The 25,896-nt window shown below is 33.9% G+C and overlaps 4 protein-coding genes across 4 annotated transcripts in view; 3 read left to right on the plus strand and 1 right to left on the minus strand.

The window, feature by feature from the left end:
- Positions 1-4,451: 4,451 nt before the first annotated feature.
- The window catches only part of LOC133322673 (14-3-3 protein epsilon), an 83,381-nt gene continuing 61,936 nt past the window's right edge, over positions 4,452-25,896 (plus strand). The window contains exon 1 of the mRNA XM_061531638.1: positions 4,452-4,465. The gene's annotated coding sequence lies outside the window, so the exon portion shown is untranslated. The remainder of the gene's footprint in view (positions 4,466-25,896) is intronic.
- Positions 16,760-17,647, plus strand: LOC133322679 (thialysine N-epsilon-acetyltransferase). Its single transcript, XM_061531645.1, has 4 exons — positions 16,760-16,834; positions 17,019-17,070; positions 17,134-17,215; positions 17,335-17,647. The coding sequence occupies exons 1-4, from the start codon at positions 16,760-16,762 to the stop codon at positions 17,645-17,647; spliced, it is 522 nt and encodes a 173-aa protein (XP_061387629.1).
- Positions 17,902-21,826, minus strand: LOC133322681 (trafficking protein particle complex subunit 10). Its single transcript, XM_061531646.1, has 7 exons — positions 21,802-21,826; positions 21,452-21,675; positions 21,124-21,395; positions 19,344-21,066; positions 18,641-19,273; positions 18,204-18,546; positions 17,902-18,128 (listed from the first exon to the last, which is right to left on the minus strand). The coding sequence occupies exons 1-7, from the start codon at positions 21,824-21,826 to the stop codon at positions 17,902-17,904; spliced, it is 3,447 nt and encodes a 1,148-aa protein (XP_061387630.1).
- Positions 22,924-25,735, plus strand: LOC133322674 (small G protein signaling modulator 3 homolog). Its single transcript, XM_061531640.1, has 5 exons — positions 22,924-22,989; positions 23,048-23,696; positions 23,752-24,227; positions 24,446-25,283; positions 25,348-25,735. The coding sequence occupies exons 1-5, from the start codon at positions 22,924-22,926 to the stop codon at positions 25,725-25,727; spliced, it is 2,409 nt and encodes an 802-aa protein (XP_061387624.1). The 3' UTR covers positions 25,728-25,735.

The following is a 25,896-nucleotide window of genomic DNA, read 5'->3' on the forward strand; positions in this document are numbered from 1 at the left end:
ATAAAATGTATTTTATTTTTGTGTTAAACACGTTTTACTTCAAAAAATATTTTTAAAAATGAATGAATGACTATATGTCTTATTTAAAAAAATCTCTTAAAAATCCAACCTCTGAATTTCCTTCAAAAATTTTTTCGAAAAAAAATCGGCGATAATAATTCTTATTGCTCAAAAATTAATTTTCAAAAATATACCTTAAAAATTCAAGATGTGTATAGCTCTGTAATTCCTCCAGAAATATTCTTAAAAAATCCAATATTACAGGTCAATGTTTTCAAAAATATTCCCAAAAAATCCAAGCTTTACAATTTCCTTAAAAAATATTCCGAAAAATCTTCTTAGACGTGTATAGCTCTGTAATTCCTCCAGAAATATTCTTAAAAAATCCAATATTACAGGTCAATGTTTTTTTCAAAAATATATTTCCTTAAAAAAATCAAAATATGCTCAGATATTCCTTTTTCAAAAATATACCTTAAAAAATCAAAATATGCACCTCTAAAATTCCTTCAAAAAATATTATTTATTTCTCTAAAATCCTTGATTGTTATTTCTTGTATCTCACATTGCCACAATGTCTGTTGAGTTTTAAATTGCTTCATTTAATTTATTCGAAAAATTGGAGATCATCTCAAATCGAGAAAATCGATACCAAATCCCCAAACACTACCACAATTTGACACTTGCCTAATAATCCGAAGCAAATCAATATGTTGTCCACCAAATTGTGAAGCTATACCTATGTCATAATAAGGTGTTAACTCTTGGAAATCCATAAAGTGGTTTCCAATGACAACAAAAAAATCATGTGAATATTTTGACATATTTATGAGGCAACAAAAACCTCAAATTGTCCAAATGTAAATCTAGGAAAAGAAAAACCAATAAAAAAAGCAACAAAATTCTAAAGCCTTTCTTGGGAAATATATAAAAAATGGAATGGAAAACAAGTACCAAAAAATATGAAACGTCCATTCATGCTCAACATCGCACAAGTGTCATCCTTCATATATGTATGTACGCACATACACATACGACACATGACTCTACATTATCCTCCAACTAAAAACAATAAAAAAACAAAAATGTATCCAAATCTCATCTCATGTTATCTTCGTTGATATATTTATGAGTTTTCCCAGTTTAAATACAACGCTTAGCCATTGCCTAAGAATTGTTACAAATATTTGGGTTTTAAATTGCATTTCAATAACCAAACACAAGACATTTTTCTAGTTTTCAATATTATATTTGTGTGTGCGTGTATGTTTCATTTATTAAATTTATGTTTTATTTACATTGTATATTATGAAGAGTATCCTCATCTCATCTAATTTTATTTTTAATAATTTCATAAAGTGTGCTCTCCAAACAATGAACACCAACAAACAACACTTGTCCCTTTAACATGTCCACTTGAAATAGGATATTGAATTTTTTCGCACTCTATATTTTGTCTTTTTCCTGGAGAACCCAATAGAGCATCACTTCTAGCTCTCACTTTCATTTTCCCAGTACACTTCACATAGGCTGAGTAGGATTTCATAATTTACTGTAAATATTTACATTATTGTTTTTTGGTGGTGTTGGTGGTAGTGGGGAGGTCATTATCAATATTTTTATGAAGTAAAAATTCAACCATTAGGTCTACCGCATAATGGTTATGGCGATAAGCATATACATTTTTAAAGACATTGTTTTTTTTTTTTTTGAAATGGGTTAAGTGCATAAAAATAAATTTAGAATATACCCTCTACTTTGTTTAGATGACAAAAAAAACACCGTAAACAAGTTTGAAAAAAGTGGAATGAAAATTTTTGCCATAAGAGTGGATTTTTCAAAGAATATTTCTTAAAATATTTATTACATAAGCCAGAATTTTAAGGATATATAAGTGTGGATTGTTAAAAATTTAAAGCAAAGAATATATCTTCAAAGCATGGATTTTTAAGCATGGAATATTGGATTTGTTACTGAATATTTTTTCAAGGCACATTAAGCCGTACATTTATTAAAAAATTCATTTTCAATGATTTTTTAGATTTTTATAGAACATTTTTTCAAGGACCGTTGAGGCGTAGATTTTTGAAAGATTATTTTTCAAGGACCATTATGGCGTAAATTTTTTAAAGATTATTTTTCAAGGACCATTATGGCGTAAATTTGTTAAAGAATATTTTTTCAAACTCCATTAAGGCGTGGATTTTTTAAAGAATATATTTTTCAAAGTCCCTTAAGGCGTAGTTTTTTTTAAAGAATATCTTTTTCAAAGTCCCTTAAGGCGTGGATTTTTTAAAGAATATATTTTTCAAAGTCCCTTAAGGCGTAGTTTTTTTTAAAGAATATCTTTTTCAAAGTCCCTTAAGGCGTAGATTTTTTAAAGAATATATTTTTCAAAGTCCCTTAAGGCGTGGTTTTTAAAGAATGGTTTTTCAAAGCCCATTAAGGCGTGGTTTTTAAAGAATGGTTTTTCAAAGCCCATTAAGGCGTGGTTTTTAAAGAATGGTTTTTCAAAGCCCATTAAGGCGTGGTTTTTAAAGAATGGTTTTTCAAAGCCCATTAAGGCGTGGATTTAATCCTAGGTTGGAACCCTAGCCGTACTCAGAATAATAATTATATCAGTTTTGACTTTAAGGCAAAAAATATAAAATTGAAACCGATTGTAATGAAGAAGATATCTCTTATATTTCAAGTCCACATTTTTGCAATGAATAATTGTATATTTTAATAAAAACAACTAAATGATCACTAAATTAATAAAAAACCAGTAACGAAAGTAGTAACGTCGGACGGGGCCGACTATATGATACCCTTCACCACTTTGGGTTTATTAAACAAATTAATCCTAACGGATGTCGCATTTTAAAGGACTTTGATACACCATTTACCTTAAATCGGACGAAAATACATATGGGAGCTATATCTAAATATGAACCGATTTTCAGGAAACTTAACACACATCATTCTAGACGTAATTCATTACGCTGTTACAAATTTCGTGCAAATCGAAGCATATGTAGGGACTTTGGTGCACAATTTACATTAAATCGAACAAAAATATATATGGGAGCTATATCTAAATCTGAACTTATTTTCAGGAAACTTAACACACTTCATTCTAGACCTTATTCATTACGCTGTGCCAAATTTCGTGCAAATCGAAGCATATGTAGGGACTTTGGTGCACAATTTACATTAAATCGAACAAAAATATATATGGGAGTTATATCTAAATCTGAACTTATTTTCAGGAAACTTAACACACTTCATTTTAGACCTTATTCATTACGCTGTGCCAAATTTCGTGCAAATCGAGAGATATATAGGGACTTTGGTGCACCATTTACATAAAATCGTACGAAAAAATATATGGGAGCTATATCTTAATCTGAACCGATTTTTTCCAATTTCAACAGGGTTCGTCCATGGGACAAAAAAAGTGACCTATGCCAAATTTCATCCAAATCGGATCATAAATGCGACCTGTACTTTGTTCACAAAAATACATGAACGGACATACAGACGGACATGCGTAAATCGACTCAGAAAGTGATTCTATGCATATTCTCAAAAGGAGTCATGTATCTACCTCGTTTCCTTTTGCTTGTACCACAGTGTGGTGAAGGGTATAATTAGAACCAATTTAAACCCTTTGATAATCCATAAATTTTGGCAATCCGGAATGTGGTAGAACTTCGACTTAATTTTTAACAAATTAATTCAAATAAAACCCAGATTTTTAGATTTTTTTATAAATATTTATGAAACAAAGTAATTTTTTTATTTTTTTAATATATTTTCAGAATTGTGAAAACACAAACTTTTGTTCCACACCAATACTGGGCGAAGTGCACTTTAGTAAAAGTACAAAAGAAAGGAAGTCAAGTAAGCACCATTATGGTATGGAATGTTCCAAAGATCAAAATAATATCGAAAAACAACAAAATGTTTGCCTCGTACCAACGTACCAGAAACAACATTCATTCCGAGAATATTGTGCATGGAAATGAAGAAAATAACAAAAAAAAAGTTCAAAAAACGCTTGCACTTGCAAGTAGAATTGCTGGTAGGTATAGGTTTTCAGTTTGTTCAATAAGTATAGTTGACGACTATACCATACCTACATACTCGTACATATGTGTGTACATAAATGTGTATACATGATGTGGGTATATATATATACTTGGTATATATATGGCGCGACTTGAACCCAAAAGACTTTAAGAAACAACAACGAGTTCATTTTGTTTCTTATCAGTGGAACAGAACAGAAACGAAAAAAAAGAAACAACAACCCAAACAGTCAAGCGTTGGGTACTGCCTGCACTTTTTATGGGCGAACGAACAGCCCCATGAAGAAGAAGAGACGAACAACAACAACAACAGAAACAACATCGATTTTAATATACTATATTTGTAGAAATGTCATTTATACAAATGTACAATAAGAGCAAAAACAACAACAACGACAGCAACAGCAACAACACACAATTTATAAAACGCGCTTAAAATTCCGTCGATTTTATTTTTTTGTTCAGTCAGCCATCTACCCCAGCCCCAAACGCCTGCCTGTCATTATGGTTTGTTGTTGCCTCGTTGTGACTTCGTTGACTTTGTTTTGTTTCAGTTCAGAAAAAAATAATAATTTCATATATTTTTCCATAATTCTATAGAAATCCTCCTTTATTTTCTTAAACCATTCAAGAATGTAATGAAATCGTATGAAGAACAAAAAAAATAAAATCATCATCATCGCCATCGTCAACAACACAAAAGAGACCCCGAGCCTTTTTGTATTCGTTGTTGTTTTTTTATTTTATTTATTTTTTTTTAGTCTACACTTCCTGTCAAAGTTCAGTTGGGCGTTTTTGTTGTTGTTATATAAAAAATAATTAACTTTTTTACATATTCTTAATAATGAGCTGTTAAAATACAATAAATATATAAATCCATTATTCACTGCAAGCATTTATTGTAGTCTGAAGATTTTTTAAAGTACAATGTTCAGAATAATACATAAAAATATTCTCAAAAATATCAGTATATAAAAAACAAAAAGATACCACTTATACTCTGCTCTTATATCCTCATTCGACCAATTTCGAAAAGTGGATTGGTTCATTATATTTCTGGGGAGCATATGGATATATTTTGAATTTTATTAAGGAGGATATTTTCTCCACTTAACAATTCTACAAATTTAAGACCTTGGAAATATTCTTTAAAAAATCTACGCCTTTATGGTTCTTGAAAAAATATTATTTAAAATCATCGCTTTTAAGGTTCTTGAAAAAAAATGTTTAAAAAATATACACCTCTATTGTCCTTGAAACAATTATCCTTTGAAATTGTATGCCTTTATGGCTCACGAAAAAATGATTTTTTTAAGTTGCTTTGAAAATATATTCTTTAAAAAATCTTCGGCTTAATGGGCTTTGAAAACATATTTTTTAAAAAATAAACGCCTTAATGGGCTTGGAAAATATATTCTTTAAAAAATCGACGCCTTAATGGGCTTTGAAATTATATTCCTTAAAAAATCTACGGCGAAAAGTTCTAAAAATTTACACCTTTCTGGTCATTGAAAATATATTCTTTAAAAAATCTACGCCTTAAGGGGACCCCACCCATTCTCGGTTTCAAAAAAATTTATTTTTTTATTTTGATTTAATTTGAACCTACACTAATTCAAGAATGTCCCTATAAATTTTCAAGTGAAAATCTCAACAATTTTTGAAGATATAGCCGATTTATTGTGTTAGCATCAGGTGACAGCTAGAGGGCTTCTCAAACTTTAAACGCGTTTTTCTCCAAACAGCGTTTTTGCGAATGGCGGGCACGATATCTCTAAAAAACTAATAACTCAATTGATTTCAAATTTTGGGACGTTTCTCTGTGAGTGTATAGATATCGTATGAACTAGGATAAAGCCAATCGGTGAAGATCTTCCTAATTTTTTAAATTAGTTTGTGGCCAAAAATAGGCTAGTTTTCAAAAAAAAAATTTTTCAAAGTTCCGCCATTTTGTTAATTGTTGTGCGAAGTCAATAATCCTAGTTCATACGAGAGCCAGACATGTACTCTTCCTAACGCCGTTGGAATTTTCGGATTCCCATGTTCCAGTGAGGAGTTATCATGCCCGCCATCAAAAATAAGGACATTTCTTTGATAACAAAAAACAACAATAAAATTTTTTTGTAAATTATTTTTCTTTCTTTATTCATTTACCAGCTCATTTAAAATCTTAAAAAAAACATCGAGAATAGGGGGGTTCCCTTAATGGGTTTTGAAAATATATTCTTTAAAAATCTACGCATTAATGGAATTTGAAAATATATTCTTTAAAAATCCATAGAGGACCATAGAGGCGAACATTTTTAAAATAGTATTTTTTCAAGGGCCATTAAGACGTTGATTTGTCAAAAATATTTTTTTAAGGTCTTTAAGGTATTTTTTAAGCCTGACTATTTTGCAAAAACAAAATACAAATGGTATCCCAAATAACCCGCCAAACACTACTGAAGTCTTAAATTTGTATAATTATAAAGTGAAGAAAATACCCTCCTTCAGAAATGTTCAAAACAGACCCACAAGTTCCCCAGAAATATAATGAAACATTCGACTTTTAGAAATTGGTCCAATGAGGGAATGAGTCTTCCCTTTAACTTTGCCTGACGAGCTATACCCCGCATGATTATTACAGTGTTTCTTCCTCCTCCCCCTCTCCTAATTTCCAATAGTAATTTCCGAATAAGAAAAATTCCATTCCTTGCTATTTCTCATATATACCTACCTGAAAGCAGCATATTTAACCCTTTCCGACCAAAGGATTAATTCTTTAAACCAAGGTTTAGATGAAAAAGTCAAGAATAAATTCCAAAACTTTTGGGGATTTTCAGGCGATTATCACTAACAAATATGGCCAATGGCTTATTAAACCCACATCCATGAGGTTTGCGCTCTGGAAATGAAGTATACCTCCAATAAAGAGATCAATTTTATGCGGTGCGGATTGCGGTGTGATCCGCTGACACACTCATGGTGGTGGTGATTGCTAATAATATTCTTGGTCAGTATCTAAGTGAGCTTAGACTGATTAAAGGGGCGTTTGACAAAATGTTTCAAGTGATTTAAGAGGCACAGGCACTCAAATATTAATATGTGTGTTGGTGCTACATTGTGTTTGTTGTTGTTAGTTATTTTGTCATTTGAAATCCCATCTGGGACAATCATTTCATATAATGATGATCATCTATGAAATTTTAGATTGTCACTGAACATAGCCTCTCTCTAGGGGCCATGTGTGTTTTGATTTTTCGGAGATTCTTGTTTTTTTGGTGGTGGTAAACCGAGCATTACACGGATCATTTTAAGGGATTTCGTAGGCGTTCACTGCATTTATGAGCCATAAGTGACAACTCTTTCGTTCGTCCGTTCGTTTGTCCGTTCTTTCGAGTGCGTTTGGAGGGTGTGAGCATGAAATGCCCGGTCTTCTGCTGCTGTTGCTGATCACTGTTGAGCGTGATAGAAAACACTGTTGTTGGCTAAACTAAGCAGCAGGCCTGGTATCTGCCTTTCATTTTCGTATTCGTGTTTTTGTTGTTGCTTTCCAACTGGCAAAAAGTTTTTCCCAAACGACAAATTTGTCATATTGGACAGACACCAACACATCGACACTCACTCTGAGTCAGTGACTCAACATATGCAAATAAGCGAAACGCTGCGTGAATTTCCCTCGGAAAATAAAGGGTTTTGCAGGCGAAGTGAAGTTTATGCCGGCGGGGGAGGTAACCGCAAAAACCAATGACCACCTCCGGGTCTAACAGCTGCAAATTGATAAGACTACTTCGTCTTCTCCGCGTTCTCCTGCATTTCGATCTTTGATAACAACGTGCAACATGTTATAACACGTGAGGTGCCCGCATCCCACTAAAAAAGGCAACTCATGGTCATGGTCTTTTGCCGCTTACCTTTTACACGCGTTGTCCATACTTTTCATACCTTTCCACAGGAGTTTCCTCTTCATAATACAAATGAAAAAAAACGAACGCCAACTCCACCGCGTGCCCGAAAAACGAGAATAATTAAAAAAATAAGGTGGTGTTTCTGTCTAAGATCACCACATTAAACTAAATGGAGCGATCAATGCGGCCATGGTTGATGGTGGTTCCTGCTATTCCCACACACTCAACACCATGTTATCAGCAGCAGCAGTAAATTGCCAGTCGTCTAAAAACTAAAATTCAATGTTCGATGTCACAAGTAGCTCACGCGTATTTATCGTCTAAAGTATTATCACACCTTCGTGTGAACCAGGGTAGACTTACATCACTCCTCCTGCTTCTCCGTTATAGAGTGTCTAGTACCCAGTAGTCATATATCTAAGATAAGATATTTTATCATAAACTTTATTTTTATGGTGTGATCTTCTCGGGAGAAAATGGGGTTTGAGAATTTCGTTATCAATAATTCGACGCTTCGAATTGCACTGCTTAATTAAACCAATAGGACATTGACTTTTAAAATAATATATTTAAGGATTTTTTAAGGAATGTATTTTCAAGGTCCATTAAGGCTTGGATTTTTTAAAGAATATTGTTTCAAGGCCCATTAAGGCGTAGATTTTTTAAAGAATATTTTTTAAGGTCCATTAAGGCGTGGGATTTTAAAGAAAATTTTTTTTCAAGAGGGAACACATTCTTGGTCAAATTTCCTTACTCATTCTATATTATAGTTTTTATGCCCAACATTGCTATCCACATATAGGTGGTATATATTAGTCAAACAGATTTCTTGTGTTTGGAGGTCCATAGTGAAATTTTGCCGAGAATATGGTTCCCATTGACATCGACCCCGGCAAATTAAGTTATGGGGGAGAATCGTGACCATTTTGTGTGATGTGCCCCTTTCCGCATCTTTTTTAATATATTTTTTAAAAGAGGTCCAAAAAGACCCATAAAATGGGATCATAGAGCTTTTCGATGTTCCACAAACTTGTTTGCCGGAATAATGACAACATTATTGCAGACCACATCCCGGATCCAAAATCCAGGGATCCCATGGTAATTGGCTTGACAAAATTTTATATTCTCATTTCCAGCAGATTTCTTGTGTTTGGAGATCTATACTGAAATTTGACGAGGAATGTAGTTCCCTTTGACATCGACCCCAAAATATGAAACTCTGGAGGAGAATTCTCACGGTTTTAGTAGATGTGCGACTTTATAAACCTTTTAATATCTTTTTAAAAAATAGTACACACAAGACCCATTGAATGAGGTTTTAGAGGGTTATGATGTTTCACCAAAATATTCCCCAGAATGTTGGCAACAATATTGCTGACCACAACTAGTAGCCGAACTCGAAGGGTCACAAGAAAATTGGATAGATCTCCATTTTGGTCGATTATTATTATCTATTGATATTATTTTGTAGACCTAAATTACCATCTAAATTTTGATCGTATATATTAATCCTACAAATTTATGTTCTATGGGTACCCAGAGTATAATTTTCCGATGAATATTTTTCTTATTGTCATCGACCAAAAAATAAAGTTTTGGTGTAGAATTCTCGCCATTTTGGAAGAAGTAAAAAAACGACTTTTTACTTTTTTTCAAAACAGAACCCAAAAGACTCAAAGAATAAGATCCTCGAGGGTTGCAATGTCCCACAAAAATATTCGCCGTAATGGTGACAACATTATTGCTGACCACAACCCGCAGGCAAAGTCAAAGAATCCCTAGGAAATTGGATGAAACTCCACTTTGGGCGATTTTCATTACATATTGATATTATTTTGTAGGTCTAAAATTTCTATCTAAATTTTGATGGTATATATAAATCCTTCAAATTTATTTTCTATAGGGACCCAGAAGGCATTTTCTGAGGAATATATTTCCCCTTGAGATCAATCTCACAAAATGCAGTTCTGGGAGAGAATTCTCGCCTTTTTGAAAGAAGTATAAAAATAATCGATTTTTTTAATATTTTTCCGAAAAAAGTACTTTAAATTTATGGTAACTTTCGAATGCTATTTAGCCTATAGATGACCTGCCTTATAATGATGTCACTAAAAGATAAATTTAAAATCAATCACTTATTGCTTTAAAGAAACTCTTGTAGGTTATTTTTGTATGCAAAAACTTTTGCAATTATTTGCATGCATTTTCTATATTTTTGTTTCTGTTTTTTTTTCATAGATAAAGTTTCAAAATCAATTATTCACATTTCAAATTCAAGTTCAATGGCTTGAAAATCAAACAAGTTTTAAAATAATATTTTTTGTGTTAAACAATAACCAACTATTCAATAACTAACTGATTAAAATTTGTGGGCTGGAAAACCAGGAAACCCCTCTCTGTCTATCACAGAGAGTGACCCAAAACAATGCGATAGCACTGATGGATGGATGCAGCAACAAATAAATTCTACTGGCAGCCGGCATAAGGGTATATTATTATTATGAATATTATTTTAATAATATAAAGAAGGCATTCCCATAATTTGTTTCTCTCTTTCTACATACTATATACTTCAGATAATGGTTATCGCGACGACAACAACAGCAACAGGCAGAAGAAAATCGCCAAAACCCAACCACATCCATCTATCCGCCAGCCCAACCGCTCGACCAACCAGACCAGACCAGACACACCTCCAAATAATAATGACGAAACTAACCAAATGAACGACCATTTTTTTGATAAGGACTCTTTTTGAAGATAACGAGGATTATCGGAATCGAATGAAACGAAAGCCAATCTACATATGACGTTGCCGCACTGCTGCGGGCGGTTAGGGTTTACTACCATAGGCCATGTTCATATCGCATAGAATTAAAATAATAAAAAATACACTATGCGGTTATCTACATTGGAGGCAGGGTGACTTTTCACAGCATTTGAACGGAGGGTATAGTACTAGCATCGTCTATGAGTCATTCGGAAGTTTTAGACAATTGTATTGGTGAATATTTAATAATATTATCTTTGTAAATGTGCAAATTTTTTGTCAGAAATTAGGGAGAAGCAACAAGGATATTACTTCATCTCCTTGAAAAAATGAAGGCCAACAAAGGCGTGTTTTTATGAGGAATATGTCAAGACCTATAAAGACGTAGATTTTTAATAATATGTTTATCAGGCCCATAGAGTCGTGCATTTTTAAATAATATTTGTTCATAGACTTTTAAGTGACAAATGTTTTCAAAGCCTTTTAGTGGCGTGGATTTTTTAAGGATATTTTTTCAAGGCCTATAAATGTGTAGACTTTGTGCAAGTCCCTTAAGATATTTTAAAGAATAATCGGAGTTTTTAAATAATAATATTATTATATAACTTATACAAGTATGGACATGGATTTTCTAAAAAAAACAAGACCTACAAAGTCCTGGATTTTGTAAAGAATGTTTTTCCAAGACCTGCAAAAGTGTGTTTTTCTTTTGAAGAATGTTTTTTACGGATCGTAAAGATAACGATGGTTTTTTGCATTTTTTTTTTTTGGCATATATATTTTTGTTAGACCCCAGGAGTTTTTTTTTTTGTTTTTCATTCATTCGTTTTTCATTTTCCTTTCATTAAAAGGCCGTCGGTAAATAGCCAATTTCTACTTGCTATTGACATAGTGACAAACCGACTCCTTCACGTGATTAGACACAACACACAGTTTCTTTTTTATCGCATTTAATATTGTGTTCGGACCGTTATCGGTTTTGAACATTTGTTTATATATATTTCAATTTCAATTCCCCCGTTCTCACAGGCGCTAGTAGTACCACCACCAGACATGCCGGCATTTTAACCGACCGAAAGATGATTAAGAAAAAAAAAATAAAAGTAATACAACAACAATGCACATGGATTTTTTATCAGTAGCTGAAGGTCGTTTGGTTAATCTTCTGATAAACCGGCAAAAAACAAACGTAAACTCCTTCAATACACACAGCAGCATGATGGAATGCATTTCAAATCAGATTTGATAACGGCAACAGCAGCCGCAATAGTAGCAAAATATTTATATATTCATTCATAATTTTGAAATGATGGGAATTATAATGATGGTTACCGTTTTGGAAAGTGGGAGAGGATTAGGTTATTAGTAAGATATATGATTTTATTTCAAATTTGCATAAAAGATTATGTGTTGATTAATAGGGATATTATTAATACATTTGATAATTTTTTTAATATTTTCCAAAGCACGAGAAACACGAAAATATTTATATTTATTTTTCAACTCCCAAAATAAGTATAGATTTTTTGTATATTAAAAATTATATTTTTTAAAGTCGAATATTTGTTCTTACAGCCAACAGAAACAGGAATATTTTGTCATCACCAAAAATATGTGTTGCGAGGTGGGATTTAATCAATCATAACTCGAAATTGAAAATTTCAAACAATTAATCTAACTTGGACACCATGCTATCCACCATATTGTGGAGTGTATATTAAATTTGACATTTCGCTTGCAACATATCGAAATATTCACCAGAGACCCCATATAGTATACATATATTCATGATCAGGATTGAAAATGGGATATATCGGTCCACAAAAATAAAGTTTTGATCCACTGATCCATTTGATCTTGAAATTTTTCTTTTAAGACTACTAGAAAAGTCATACTGGATGTTTATAGAAATCCTTCCTCATTCTTCAAGGACTTCCAAAGCAGTTTTTTTAAATCTACTTTCCTGATATGAGTCACAATTTCAATCCTGATATATGATACGGGAAAAAACTGGAAGCCCACAGTTTTTCAATTATCTGTTCTGGACACCTGATGTGTTTGAGCAATTTCCGAAAGAAAATACCCACTCCAAACTTTAAGCCTGACTTCATTCATCATTCTATTATTAAGTTATATCTAGTTATTATTAAGTTATATCTAGTTAATTTTTATGTTTATGTACTCAATAAATTGAAAATTGAAAATAAAACAAATAAAAAAATAAAAAAAATGTTTTTTATTTATTTATGGACGTCTTAAAAATCTCTTGGTGGGGGTTCTAAATATTAGTTGCTTAGTATTTAATTGTAAAAACACTAACATCACATTTCCATACTGGGTCCCAACAAATTAAAAAAAAACAACAATTTTGTGCATTTTTGGGGCAAATTTCACAAAAATACCAGGCGCCCAGAAAAAACAGCAAGTTGCCCGCCAAAAAAATGTGCAAGAATTCCCGCCAAAAAATTCGAGCGCCTAAAAGTATGCTACAAATTTTGTTTTTTTTTGCGGTCTACTTTCTATTTTATTCTGGGTGCCTGGTATTTTTGTGAAATTTTCCCAAAAATGGACAAACCCAGACGAAACAAAAAATTGTGACGTCATCAAATAAGTAGATGTCGCATGCTTGGCGGCATGTATACTTACCAAATCTGTATCCGTAAATGAAAACAAGCAATATTTTTAAATTCGTTTTGTGTTTAAATTTTTATTAAAGATTCGTTGTAAAATTTATACATACATTTAAGTAAAATTATAAAATATTAATTTTAATAAGTAATTTTCTTAACAACATATCCGAGTTTTCTGGTCTCTATTCTTCCTTGTAGAATTTTATGATTGAGAGAACTGGATAATTTCCAAAATATATATTCATCGTTAAAGGCGGCCCTTGTCATATTTTGAACTTATTTGAAGATCTCTTTCGATTGTCATCATACGGAAATCCGAGGATATACAATTCACAACACCCTGGAATGAAAAATAAAAAATAAATTAAAAAATATATTTTTTAGATAATTTAAAATAAACATGTGCATAATATCGGCCGAATAAATTTTACACTGTGACGGAATAGCTTCAGTTTGGCATTTCTTTGTCGAAATGTGAGTGGGTTATGATTTGTTTTTTGTTTTTTTTTTAATTAAAACTTTGGTTTTCAGTCGAATATTGTTCCAAGATATGGTTTTTATACCCTAGACAACTATGCTGTAAGGATAAGGCTTTGTGTGGACTCAAGACTTTGGAACGCCGCGAAATATTGGTCCTGCAACGCCGCGAAATATTGGTCCTGCAACCACCTTTGTACACCGGTCATATCTCGAATAACTGAGTCGATCTAGACATGTGTGTTCGTCCGTCTGTACATTATAATTTGTAAACAAGGCCACAGTTACGGACCAATCGTCACGAAATTTTGCATGAACGTTCGGTTCAGCTCGTATTGTTTTTGGCAATGATCGGGTAATAAGAATATAGACCAACATTTTATTTTTGTCTGGTCCCTCTAAAATCAGCTCATTTTTGTTGTAATCCTATAAGTCATACAAATGAGCTGAGTTATGATTCCGCAAAATAGTCTGTATTCCACTTGTTTTGACGATGAACTAAACGTGTAATTAACCTTCAAACCCATGACGTTAATGGTTAACATTTTTAATACCACACAACTAAAAACAATTTTGTCACATCTTATCGTTCCCCTTTTTGTAGTTTTTTTTTTTTATTGAAAAGAAACCCCAAAGATGACCTCCTTGATAATGGAAACAATTTTGACGATTTTGTTTTTTATTTTTGGGGATTTGAAATTATTTTTAATTTCCCAAAACCAAGATTTATATGTATGTATGTATATTTTGTTTCAAGTATGTATACGTACTCATATTCCCCCAGCTCGTGTTTATGTCGATGTCCTCATTGATTTCATAACCATTAGACATGATCTTGTCTTATCTCCTCCGATCATTTCATAAGGCATCGAATATTCAGCATTATTTCATTTCTTTTGGATTTTTATTTCTTGTTTTCTTAGACGATCATGATTGTTGGTGTTAATGTTAAACTGACAGACGGGTGTTTGCCTGCTGTAAAGTTAGACATTGATACTCATAAATACACTTTACTGACAGATCGGGTTGAACAGAATAAAAAACTATTAAACTGTGATTTTTTTCTGACGACAATCTATCGATCGACTGGTGTTCAGTTAACGTCAGTCTCTTGAAAAAAAACGCATAAAATAAAATACAATTAAATGAATAAAATAAAATACCAACAGACATATACCCACAGCGGTCTCTAAGGTATATTCGTTGTATATAAGGGATATGTTTTTATCTTTGTAGAGGTAACAAAAGAGGTTGTCAGAATCTTCGGGTTTAAAGTAGATTGGGTAAAATATTACGTATTGCAAATAATGAATTAAATCGATTATTCTATTCGCTACAAAATATAATTTAAAGTCTTGTCAAATATGTTGACCCATTGTGGAGAAGGGATGAGAGGAATGACGGGTACCACCTTCGAAATTGATCTTTCCGTTCATTCCATATGAGATGTACAAGTTTTCAAAATGTTGATACTATAAAGAGTGGACTTATAAGTTCCATCTTCCAACAATATACAGGTTTGGTAAAAATATTAAGTTTTGCGAAGTTTGGTTCAAATCCAATAGTCCGTTCGTTTTATATTACAAAATTAATTTTCAACAAAATGTTGTCCATTTGGTGTGGAACGTACCCTCATTCTAGGCTCAATTCAATGCGATATGACAAATTTCGTGTAAATCAAACAAGGATAGTGCCTACTTTGTTTACATTTAACGAAAAAACGTCGATATATAAAATATGTTTGAACTTTCACATAATGCTGATTTCTTTCTTACATAACATAAATTTATATATATATATATATATAGAATAAAACTTTGGAATTCCCTCTAACCATTTGTGCAAAATTTATGAAAATCGGTTAAGTAGTTGCTGAGATATTTGCATTTGAATATAACGATGTTCCGAAATGTGCCTACGGTTCGGTGCTGGGCGCCTATTACCTAAAAATGAATAACCACACAAAAATTGATTTTTGAAAAGAGGCAATTTTTCTTTAACTATGGCTGCTTTTTGGGTAAAAAAATTATAACATACTTTTAGGCCAAACACAGTATGTATGTAGTCCGTAAAATAACATAAGCTTATATACACACACAGTAGCTATTATAAACAAAAAATGTATTTCCACATCGTTGAATTAAAATGCAAATAACTCAGCGACTACTGAACCGACTTTTATAAATTTTGCAAAAATGGTTTGTGGGAAATCTAAAGTTTATTCCATATTAATGATACATATATAAACTAATGTTATATACGAGCAAATTTGCATTATGTGAAAGTTCAAAAATATTTATTCCATTGTTTGGACCTACATAGAGTACCGTTATTTTCATGGTCCTAAGAGCATTTATCAACTGAAGTGACTGTAGAATTCAAGATTCATGGAGCTTATAAAATGTTTTCCCAAAAAAACATGGAAAATATGTCTTTTAATGTTTAAAACTAATTTTTCCCGAACCATTAATTAAACGGGTGCTTAAATTGTTTTTTTTTCTACTAGCCCATATATTTTGGTTACTCGTCAAGCCTCCGAACTAATTCTAAAGAAGTACCATATTTTTCTGGGTAAGAATTTCTGCTAGAAAACTTTCACAGTGTGACAAACGTCCACAGATTTATGTCGCTGGAAAGTTTCCACTTTATTCAACGACTCACATAAGGGTTAAAAATCAGATATGATAACAGAACAATTATAAACAAACCTCTCAGTATCTACAACACTGGCGGAAGATTAGATCTCTATTCGGTAAGTACTCTGGCCGGCCGTTCTGATCATAACTAAAAAGCGCAAGTTACAGCAAACATTCGATTCAGTACGTTTCCGTTCATTTGTCCCGAACATCACCTGTATGTTTAGCTGGAGAATTAATCAATTTTAAAGGAAGAAATAAAAACCGGCACACAACACCCAAAATGGCTTCTAACAAGGACTTGGTATTTCGTAAGGCTGAGAAAAAGGATTTAAAAGCTGTATTGGAAATGATACAGGTCAGTAGATTGATGAAATAATATTTTTACTAATTTCTTAATGTCTAAAAGAATATTTAATTAAATTAAGTTATTGACTAAAAATAGAACAACAGCTGAGTGCGGCTAGCCATCTGATTCGGCTGACATGTGTTTACACTTAAAGAAATAATGTGTGCAACTTTTGTTGTGTTTCTTCTTGTAGGAATTGGCTGATTTTGAAAAAATGAGCGATGGTCCTGAATTAACAGAAGAAGGTATAAACAATCATATTTATATCACACACAATTGTTAACTAGATTTTTTAAACAATTTTGTAGATCTTTCAAGAGACTCTGGCCTGGACGGGGGACAAGAACATTGTCATATTTATGTATTGGATTTGAATGAAAGCGATAAAGTGTAAGTTCAATAGCGTGATTGAAGTTTAGAAATTAAATTAAGATAAATCTAAGCAAAATAAAACCATGCCTTTGTTTGTAATATTTTGATTCGTCCATAAAATATTTCCTTCCTTCCAGTACCACTATTGGTTATGCCATTTGCTTCTTTGCATATTCCACATGGAAAGGTAAATTCTACTTTTTGGAAGATATCTATGTGAAGCCAGCATATCGTGGCATTGGAGCGGGAGCGCGCATTTTCCGTGAGGTTGCAGCCAAGGCCAAAGAATACAAATGTAAACGTGTCGATTTTCATGTTTTGTCATGGAATCCTGCCTCGAAATTCTATCAAAAATTGGGTGCCATCGATTTAACAGAAGTCGAACAATGGCATATGTATCGTTTGCACGAAGAACAATTGGATACATTATCCAAGGAATTAAAACAATAAATAAGAATTTAAATACATAATCAATATTTTAAGATTTTGGAACATATATAATAGTATATTTAATATATTATAAATATATTTAATAAAAATTATAATAATATTTTATTTTTTTTCCTTTTTGTTTCTCTCAATGAGTTCTAATTGTAGATGATTAACAATAATACTTAATTCGTTATCATTTTTTTGTTTAAGTTAGTTTAAATAAATAGTTTTCAAGTCAAACATACATAGTACATATATGATCCTTCTTCTTATTATTGTTCACCAGCTGTGGCTATGACATGGATTTGCATGGATTTTGTTGAATTGTATAATTGGCCCGGAGGGAATGGATGTACTTTAGAATGAGTATCAGCTTTAGTTTTATTACATGTGATGTATTTCGACAAACGTATGCTAGGCATGGGCAAGAAACCAGTACACAATGGCATAACATCCAGTGAAATAGAATGGCTTCCCACATCTTTCATGGAAATAATACCTAAAGAGCAAAAAGAGATTGGTATATATTTTTTTACATTCGTTTTTTTGTTTTTGTTTTTTTTTTCACACTTACCCGAAGAACGTCCACATACAGCCCAGGAATTTTGATCGGATAGTACTTCATACATTAAATCACTGTACGGATTTTCATGTATTTTGGTTATCTTCAAATTTAAATTGCACACAGATTTCAGACGACGCAGTTCATTTGGTTCCAATTGGGCTTCGATTTTGAACAGCGTTACATAGTCCACCAAATCGAAGGCACAACCAAAATTACGCAGCAAATAGGGTTTATCCACACTCGAATATTTTGTCATGAAATGCACTTTTATTACGGGGAATTCTGTTTCTGTCCCTAATGGCTCCACTTGGATTTCATAAAGAAAAAATACCGTCAGCGTTTTGTAGATTTCCTTTAAAAATGAAAAAGAACAAAACACAGACACAAATTAGAAATCTTCTCCACCCCCTGTGCCATTTTATAATTGAAGTCATTGGATTACACACAATTTTCTGTTGTGTTGGCGGATTCAAATCGATCAAACGTACACCTGGTACATCACATCGCACCCGTGCCTCGGACAAATACAGATGCGCCTCCAAACCCCTAACAATCACTTGCAAAAACTTTTGAGTTCCACAGGTGTGCAAGTGACACGAAGCCTCTATGGCCGGCTGGAATTCAATGGGTATCTGTAATTCATTGCGCGACCAGGGGCAACTCAGTGTAATGTGATGTTCAAGGTGTTTGGTCAATTTGCGTCCCGGCATATCCGTTAAAACTTCCAATGGTATATCACGTTCTTCAAAGGATTTGAAATTCATCAGAGGCACATGCAGTGTGCTTTCAAATGTGGCATCCTCATCGGGATTTTCTTTGTTGGTATCACAATCTTCTTCTTTTGATTGGTTCTGCATGCGTATTCGTAGATTTTTTGAGCATTTTAATGTTATTTTGGCATCTGGGGGAAATATAAAACTACCACCGGAAACATGTAAACGTATGGGTTGTTCTATGCCAGCTATAAGCGTTTTAAAGTGTAGAACTGCCGTGGCCGGTTTGGTGGTGATGTCAAAGGGTAAAACTTTAACCGGCAAGTATTCGGAAAGAAATTCCAATTTAGACATTTGCAAACGTAACTAAGTCGAAAAAAGAAACATAGAATTAAAATCTATTTTAATTATAATTGTGGGTGACTAATTTGTGTACCTGTTTAAACTCCCATTGCCCCACACGTGTACCCTTAGTTTTCAATTCGATTTTATTTGCACCAGGCTGAATAACAATATTCTCCACACAGACTGCATTGCTAAAATCTGACTGAATACTAGGTGACAGTTTACGTTTAGTACTACTTGTCCTCCTCACGGGCTGCTTCGGCTTTGGTGTATCACATGCCACCGAGGCACAATATAATTGTTTGTTTTGTTTCCGATGCAACAGCAACGAGAATTTCTGACGATTGTCTTTGAGATAACCAACCTTTTGTGCTATCGCATTTGGTGTATTCACCTGATTTGGAAGAGGCGCTATATACCGCTCAAAAGACAACTTGATTTCGTCAACTAGAATTTCTCTTGGATATAAACTTTCAAACTGCAACTCCACTCGTATGATGTCATCCTGAATTATTGGTTTTTCGTTCAACACCTGAATGCTGCTAATACGAAAATGATCCTCCAGAATACAAAAGTTGGCATTCTCCAGGGATGGTTGGGCGGATAACACAGAATTGAGAGATTTTAAAGATTTGAGAAATTCATCGAAATAAAACGAACGCACCAACGTTTCAAGTTCTGGACAACAAGAAATGACACTGCATGTTTTGGTGTAGGCCATGGCATCACCCATTTTGCGATAGCAGTTTGCCAATTCAAGCAAAGTTTGAGAACACAAGGATGGCCAGTTTTCTGCCTTCAGCTCCCGCAAGAGATCTGTGAAGAATCCCACCGCCTTATGCGGTTCATTTAAGGCACAATAAAAATTGCCCAGATCTAAACCAACCAAACGTGCTGACCTCAAACGTGATACATGTTTGTAGGTGCTAATAGCCAATTCAGCTAATTCCAAATACAGTTTTTGAAAGGCCTGATTCGAACCCAAGACTTCTTTCAATTGTTCCGGAGCAGATTTGCGTGGCTTACGGGCAGGTGAACGATCCCTTTGCTGTGGGGTGGGATTTAAAAATTGCTGCTGCTGATCAATGGGAGTATCTCCGATGCCAGCTGATAATTGTACCACAATATGTAGTTGAGCTGAAGTGGGTGTACATCCTGGCAGCAAGCCACACAGTTTACCCAATTCGTACAGCTTATCCTTGGCCAGATTCCAAATGGGAGCACAGTGTTGAAAACACGTAAGTTCTTGGTCTTCCATTGGTATTTCACACACCTGTAATACCTCCAGGGCACACACAAATTCCCAACAGGCCAAGGCACCTTCTTGATATTCCAGTTTCACCAATTCAACTTCTCGTAATGTTGAAAACAGAAAAGGCAACAACCGTTTAGCTATGTAGGGTGTATCATTGCTCTGCTGCAACAAATAGGCTTGGCGTTCGAATAAATAGTTGCGGAATTCCAATAACGAAACACCCTCGTTACGCATCTTGTCGCGCAATTCAAAACGATCCTTTCGCCGAAGGCAAATGCCGTGGAAAGAGGTCAGAGGTTTACGAAAATATTCCAACCATTTTTGTTTTTCTCCAAAACTGGAGTTGGTTATGAATTGGGAAAATATGGCATCTAGCTCATCGTACTGAATAAGGGCATCCGTATGCAGTTCCAATTTTTCAAAAACCAATGCCAAATCTTCCTGCATAAAGAAATATTGACGGAAATCCCAACCGTCGTGATTGCGTTTTTCACGTTTGGAACGTATTAATTCTTCATATTTGCCAATATTACGATTATAACTGGCCAGCATTAGGAACCTAAGAAAATAATTGTTTCAAAATAAATGTATTTTATTTGTACGTAATGCTACTTACCTAATACGTTGTACCAGACACCTAAAACTTTCTGTTGATTTTTGTTCAAATTTCGCGGGATTAAGTACCGAAATACAACGATCATCATTCTTGGCACCAAAATCCAGACGAATTTTATCCAACACCGTTGTCCTCTGCAATAGATTTTTGGTCTTTCGCACATCTATTGTCTCAACCAGGAGAATCATCCAATCACTGACATCATAACTGGTCAATAATTTTAACCATTTATCTATTTCCTCATGGGTTGTTTTCTTATAATTGTCAACATCCTGAAAATATCGAATGTTGAATTATCTCTTTTGGAATTTAATCGCTTGTAACTTACATTACATTCCGTCACATAAACATGCAATATGGGATGCTCGACTATACTCCATTCTCCTGTTTTATATTTCTCTAAAAGTTTCACATTGAAGGGCTGAAATTGGGCATCCAGTCGAACATGTTTAGTTGGTCGATGCAGTGTGCGACGCCATTCACATGTGTCCAAGGGTATAGCATTTGAGATTTGGGCCTCCAATGAACGAAATAATGGAGCAGCACCTGTATCTGCAAAGGACAAGTAAACACTTTAACAAAACACTCAGTAATGCCTGGTTGATCTATTATCCGAATAATTACGGAACACCAGTATTTCCCTCCGAAGATAATTATATTTTCTTTGCAAAAACTTACATGTAATAATAGGTTTAAAATTCATTTCGAATGGAAATTATTTTTTCCCCTATTTTTTCACTTTTTTCATGACGACGACAAACAATTGTATGTCCACTGCAATAAATTGACGTTTTATAAACAGCTGACATGTAAACATACACAACAACAAGACAGATCAGCAATTGAATACAATCAACAACTCTTTAAATGTAGTAGTACAATGATATGTCATATATACATAAATACATTAAAAAAAGTTGATAATCGTATTGGCGAACAAACTGTTCAAAATTAAGAGATTTACATTTATAATTCTAGTTTTTTTATTTTATTTTTGAGGTCAAATAAATCTTGGTTTGAATTACAACAATTTTGACATTTATTTGTACCAACAGCTGTGCTGATGTGTGTTTACCTTTTGTGTAAAAACGTCAAATTTATTATGTCAGGGTTTACACATGCAACTTTTGTATGCAACTCTATTGAGTTGTTAGCGTGGTTTTATATTTGTCGGGATCGGGATCGGTGTTGAGAGTTTCTCTCTCTTGAGAGAGTAATTAGAGTTGCGTTATTTTTAATTTTGTAACAAGCGTACTTTTTGTTCACAAAAGGTGCGAATTGACATAAACGTACCAAAACAAAAATTAGATTTTTTTATTATTCTTGAATACATTTAACATATATTATTTATGCAAATAACTGGTATAAATATTGGCCAATATTTATCGATAATTATGATTTATTATCATTTGAAGTAGAATTTCAGGTACCTTTTCGTACTTTTTTGTTCCTACCTGTGGTAATGTTTTCCAACACAATTCACAATTTACCACTGAGAGAGAAACTCTCAACACCGATACCGATCCCGACAAATATAAAACCACGCTTAGGAGAGGGCGTAAAGAAGATTGTAAAGGGGGAAGTAATTCGAATGAGAATCGTAAAGAGGAGCATCAGAGTTGCGTGAAAACAGTTGCAAGTGTAAACCCCGACTTATAGAGTGAAAATATTTTCTTGACGTCGTCATGACGAAAAAATAAAAAGAAATAACTTGTTTTTTTGTTAATTCATTAAACATTTACCACAAAAAAGTATTAAAAACTGGATGGTGTAGCCCCTAACTTGCCGTATTAGCTCAAAATGGAAATGGCAAAAAGTTTATTTGGAAGAGATCATGATGGTTATGTCTCTTCCAAAGAACATACGGTAAATAATCAATTTAGTTCCATAGAAAAAATCTATTTACAAATGTCTTCACTTACAGAAGAAGCTACAAACACTTAATTCGGAGGATGATATAGGTGAAGAGTTGACCACAACAATGGAAGCATTGAGTGTTGTCGATGGTCTGCGACCCAATCCGGGGGGTCCATTTTCAGCCCTTACCCCCTCAATGTGGCCGCAAGAAATTCTGGCAAAACCTGAATCTGATAATGGAAGTGGTCCCAATGATCAGCCAGACTATAGATTTGATGAATTCGGTTTTCGTGTCGAAGAGGAAGATGGCCCCGAACAAAATTCTAACAAACTGCTGAGTATACCATTTGTGGAAGATGCACAACACCGCTTACAGTGGATTGCCCATTTGGAGTTTTCACACAATAAAGAGGCGAATGAATTGACGTGGGAAAATGTGGGTGTAATGTTGCCACGTACTGAAAAATTGCGGAATATGGTAAGAGAGGGTATACCACATTCGTTGCGACCACAGATGTGGATGCGTCTATCGGGGGCATTGTCTAAGAAACAGAAGAGTGAAACCAGCTATCAAGAGATTATCAAGGCTTCGGCAAATGATCAACTGATGACATCGAAACAAATCGAAAAAGATTTGCTGCGCATTTTGCCCACAAATGCATGTTTTAGCAATCCGAATAGTACTGGTATACCAAGGCTAAGAAGGATATTGAGAGGTATGTATTTTTAATTAAATTGAAATTTCTCTTTAAATAAATCTCTATGCTTTAGGTATTGCTTGGCTTTACCCCGATATTGGATATTGCCAGGGTACAGGTGTTATTGCCGCCTGTCTTCTACTCTTTATGGAAGAGGAAAATGCATTTTGGATGATGGCAACCATTGTTGAAGATCTTCTACCAGCCTCATACTACTCATCAACATTGCTGGGTATACAGGCCGATCAACGAGTAATGCAAACCCTTATCGCCAATTATTTGTCTGCGGTTGATGATAGCTTGAAAAAACATGATATTGAACTATCATTGATTACCTTACATTGGTTTCTTACGCTATTCGCCAATGTGGTACATATGAAAATATTGGTGCGCATTTGGGATTGGTTTTTCTATGAGGGTAGTATTGTACTCTTCCAGCTGACATTGGGTATGCTCAAGATGAAAGAAAATGATTTACATAATTTGGAAAATTCAGCTCAAATATTTAATTCACTATCGGATATACCCGGCATGATTGATGATGTTGAAGTAAGTATAACTTAATGGTCAAGTACACAGTGGTTAACATACAGCTCTTTTGGTTGACAAGAAGTGTTTCCAAAGAAAATATTAATACACATTTATTTAAAAAATGAAAAACAAAATGGTTGAGCTACAATGCGATAGTATTTAAAATTCTTTATTGGATAATGTTCAATTAAAAAATATAAATCTCAAGACTATAACATTTTTCTTTATTTCCCTAGGTACTATTTAAACTTGCCTTGGAAGTAGGTGGCTCTCTGAGTCAAACCGTAATTGATACACATAGACGTAGACACCTTGCTTATTTAATGGCAGATCAAGGTGGCCTTGTGGGCAATCCCAACCTAGTGCCCAATTTACCAAAACAGCATTTAGCACGCAGACAAGTCCGCAAATCAAAATCCATACTTGAGACCTTGCTATTCCGCGGTGATAATGGCACAGAAGAGGTGAAAAATAAAAACATCAGACAAACTGAAATTTTGGTTGACTTGCGTGAGGCGATACTTAAAGTGGCTCGCCACTTCATTGCCATTGAACCAAAATTGGCAAATCACATTCAACTAACGGCCGACTACAGTACCCAATCCCATGCTAAGGATCATGAGAATTTTATAAATGTAGCACGAACCCGTAAACGTAGAGCCAAGGCCTTACATGATTTCGAAAGACATGACGATGATGAACTGGGCTTCAGGAAAAACGATATCATAACGATAATAAGTCAAAAAGATGAACATTGTTGGGTTGGTGAATTGAATGGATTGAGAGGTTGGTTTCCAGCTAAATTTGTTGAACTTTTGGATGAACGCAGCAAACAGTATACATCGGCAGGGGATGATGCAATATCAGAAACGGTAACGGATTTGGTTAGGGGCACACTGGCGCCAGCAGTAAAGGCGTTTTTGGAACATGGCATGAAAAGGCCAACATTTTTGGGCGGTCCCATACATCCATGGCTTTTTATTGAGGAAGCTGCCTCCAGGGAGGTGGAAAAAGACTTTGAATCTGTTTATAGCCGTTTGGTATTGTGCAAAACCTATCGTTTGGATGAAGATGGTAAGAATCGAGAAAACAAAAATTGTAATAGGAAATTAGACAATGATATAATATTTATTTGCAGGCAAAGTTCTAACCCCAGAGGAGCTGCTTTATCGCTGTGTCCAATCTATTAATCAATCACATGATGAGGCTCATGCCCAAATGGATGTCAAATTACGTTCGCTCATATGTTTGGGTCTCAACGAACAGGTTTTACACTTGTGGCTAGAAGTTTTATGCTCTTGCCAGGAAATTGTACAAAAATGGTATCACTCCTGGTCGTTTATCTATTCACCGGGATGGGTACAAATTAAATGTGAATTGCGTATATTGGCCCAATTTGCTTTTAATTTAAATCCTGATTGGGAATTGCCACCAAAGCGGGGCAAAGAATCCCAACCGCTTAAAGATGGTGTTCGAGATATGTTGGTGAAACATCATTTATTCTCATGGGATTTGTGAGAGTATGTTTGGCATTCGTTTGTGCTTGTCAAATAATGAGTTTTAATTTTTCGTATATATAAGAAATAATTTTAAAATAGTTCTTATTTCTCTTTCTCTCTCGAACGAAAGAATGACATTCCCGAATTTGTTGTAATTATTATTTTTAGTGAATATTTTTTGTTTCTAT

Source organism: Musca vetustissima, unplaced genomic scaffold, assembly GCF_032173495.1.
Source record: "Musca vetustissima isolate MV318-11 ecotype Yass unplaced genomic scaffold, APGP_CSIRO_Mvet_v1 utg4569, whole genome shotgun sequence".
In the NCBI taxonomy this organism is placed as follows: domain Eukaryota; kingdom Metazoa; phylum Arthropoda; class Insecta; order Diptera; family Muscidae; genus Musca; species Musca vetustissima.

Bases quoted from the DNA above. Each gene is read 5' to 3' on its own strand.
- LOC133322674 (XM_061531640.1), top strand. From the start codon at position 22,924: ATGGAAATGGCAAAAAGTTTATTTGGAAGAGATCATGATGGTTATGTC. The intron at 23,697-23,751 runs GTATGTATTTTT...TCTATGCTTTAG, and splicing joins GCTAAGAAGGATATTGAGAG to GTATTGCTTGGCTTTACCCC. The intron at 24,228-24,445 runs GTAAGTATAACT...TTATTTCCCTAG, and splicing joins GCATGATTGATGATGTTGAA to GTACTATTTAAACTTGCCTT.
- LOC133322679 (XM_061531645.1), top strand. From the start codon at position 16,760: ATGGCTTCTAACAAGGACTTGGTATTTCGTAAGGCTGAGAAAAAGGAT. The intron at 16,835-17,018 runs GTCAGTAGATTG...TTCTTCTTGTAG, and splicing joins CTGTATTGGAAATGATACAG to GAATTGGCTGATTTTGAAAA. The intron at 17,071-17,133 runs GTATAAACAATC...ACAATTTTGTAG, and splicing joins TCCTGAATTAACAGAAGAAG to ATCTTTCAAGAGACTCTGGC.
- LOC133322681 (XM_061531646.1), bottom strand. From the start codon at position 21,826: ATGAATTTTAAACCTATTATTACAT. The intron at 21,396-21,451 runs GTAAGTTACAAG...CGATATTTTCAG, and splicing joins TTTATGTGACGGAATGTAAT to GATGTTGACAATTATAAGAA. The intron at 18,129-18,203 runs GTAAGTGTGAAA...TTTGCTCTTTAG, and splicing joins TGTATGTGGACGTTCTTCGG to GTATTATTTCCATGAAAGAT.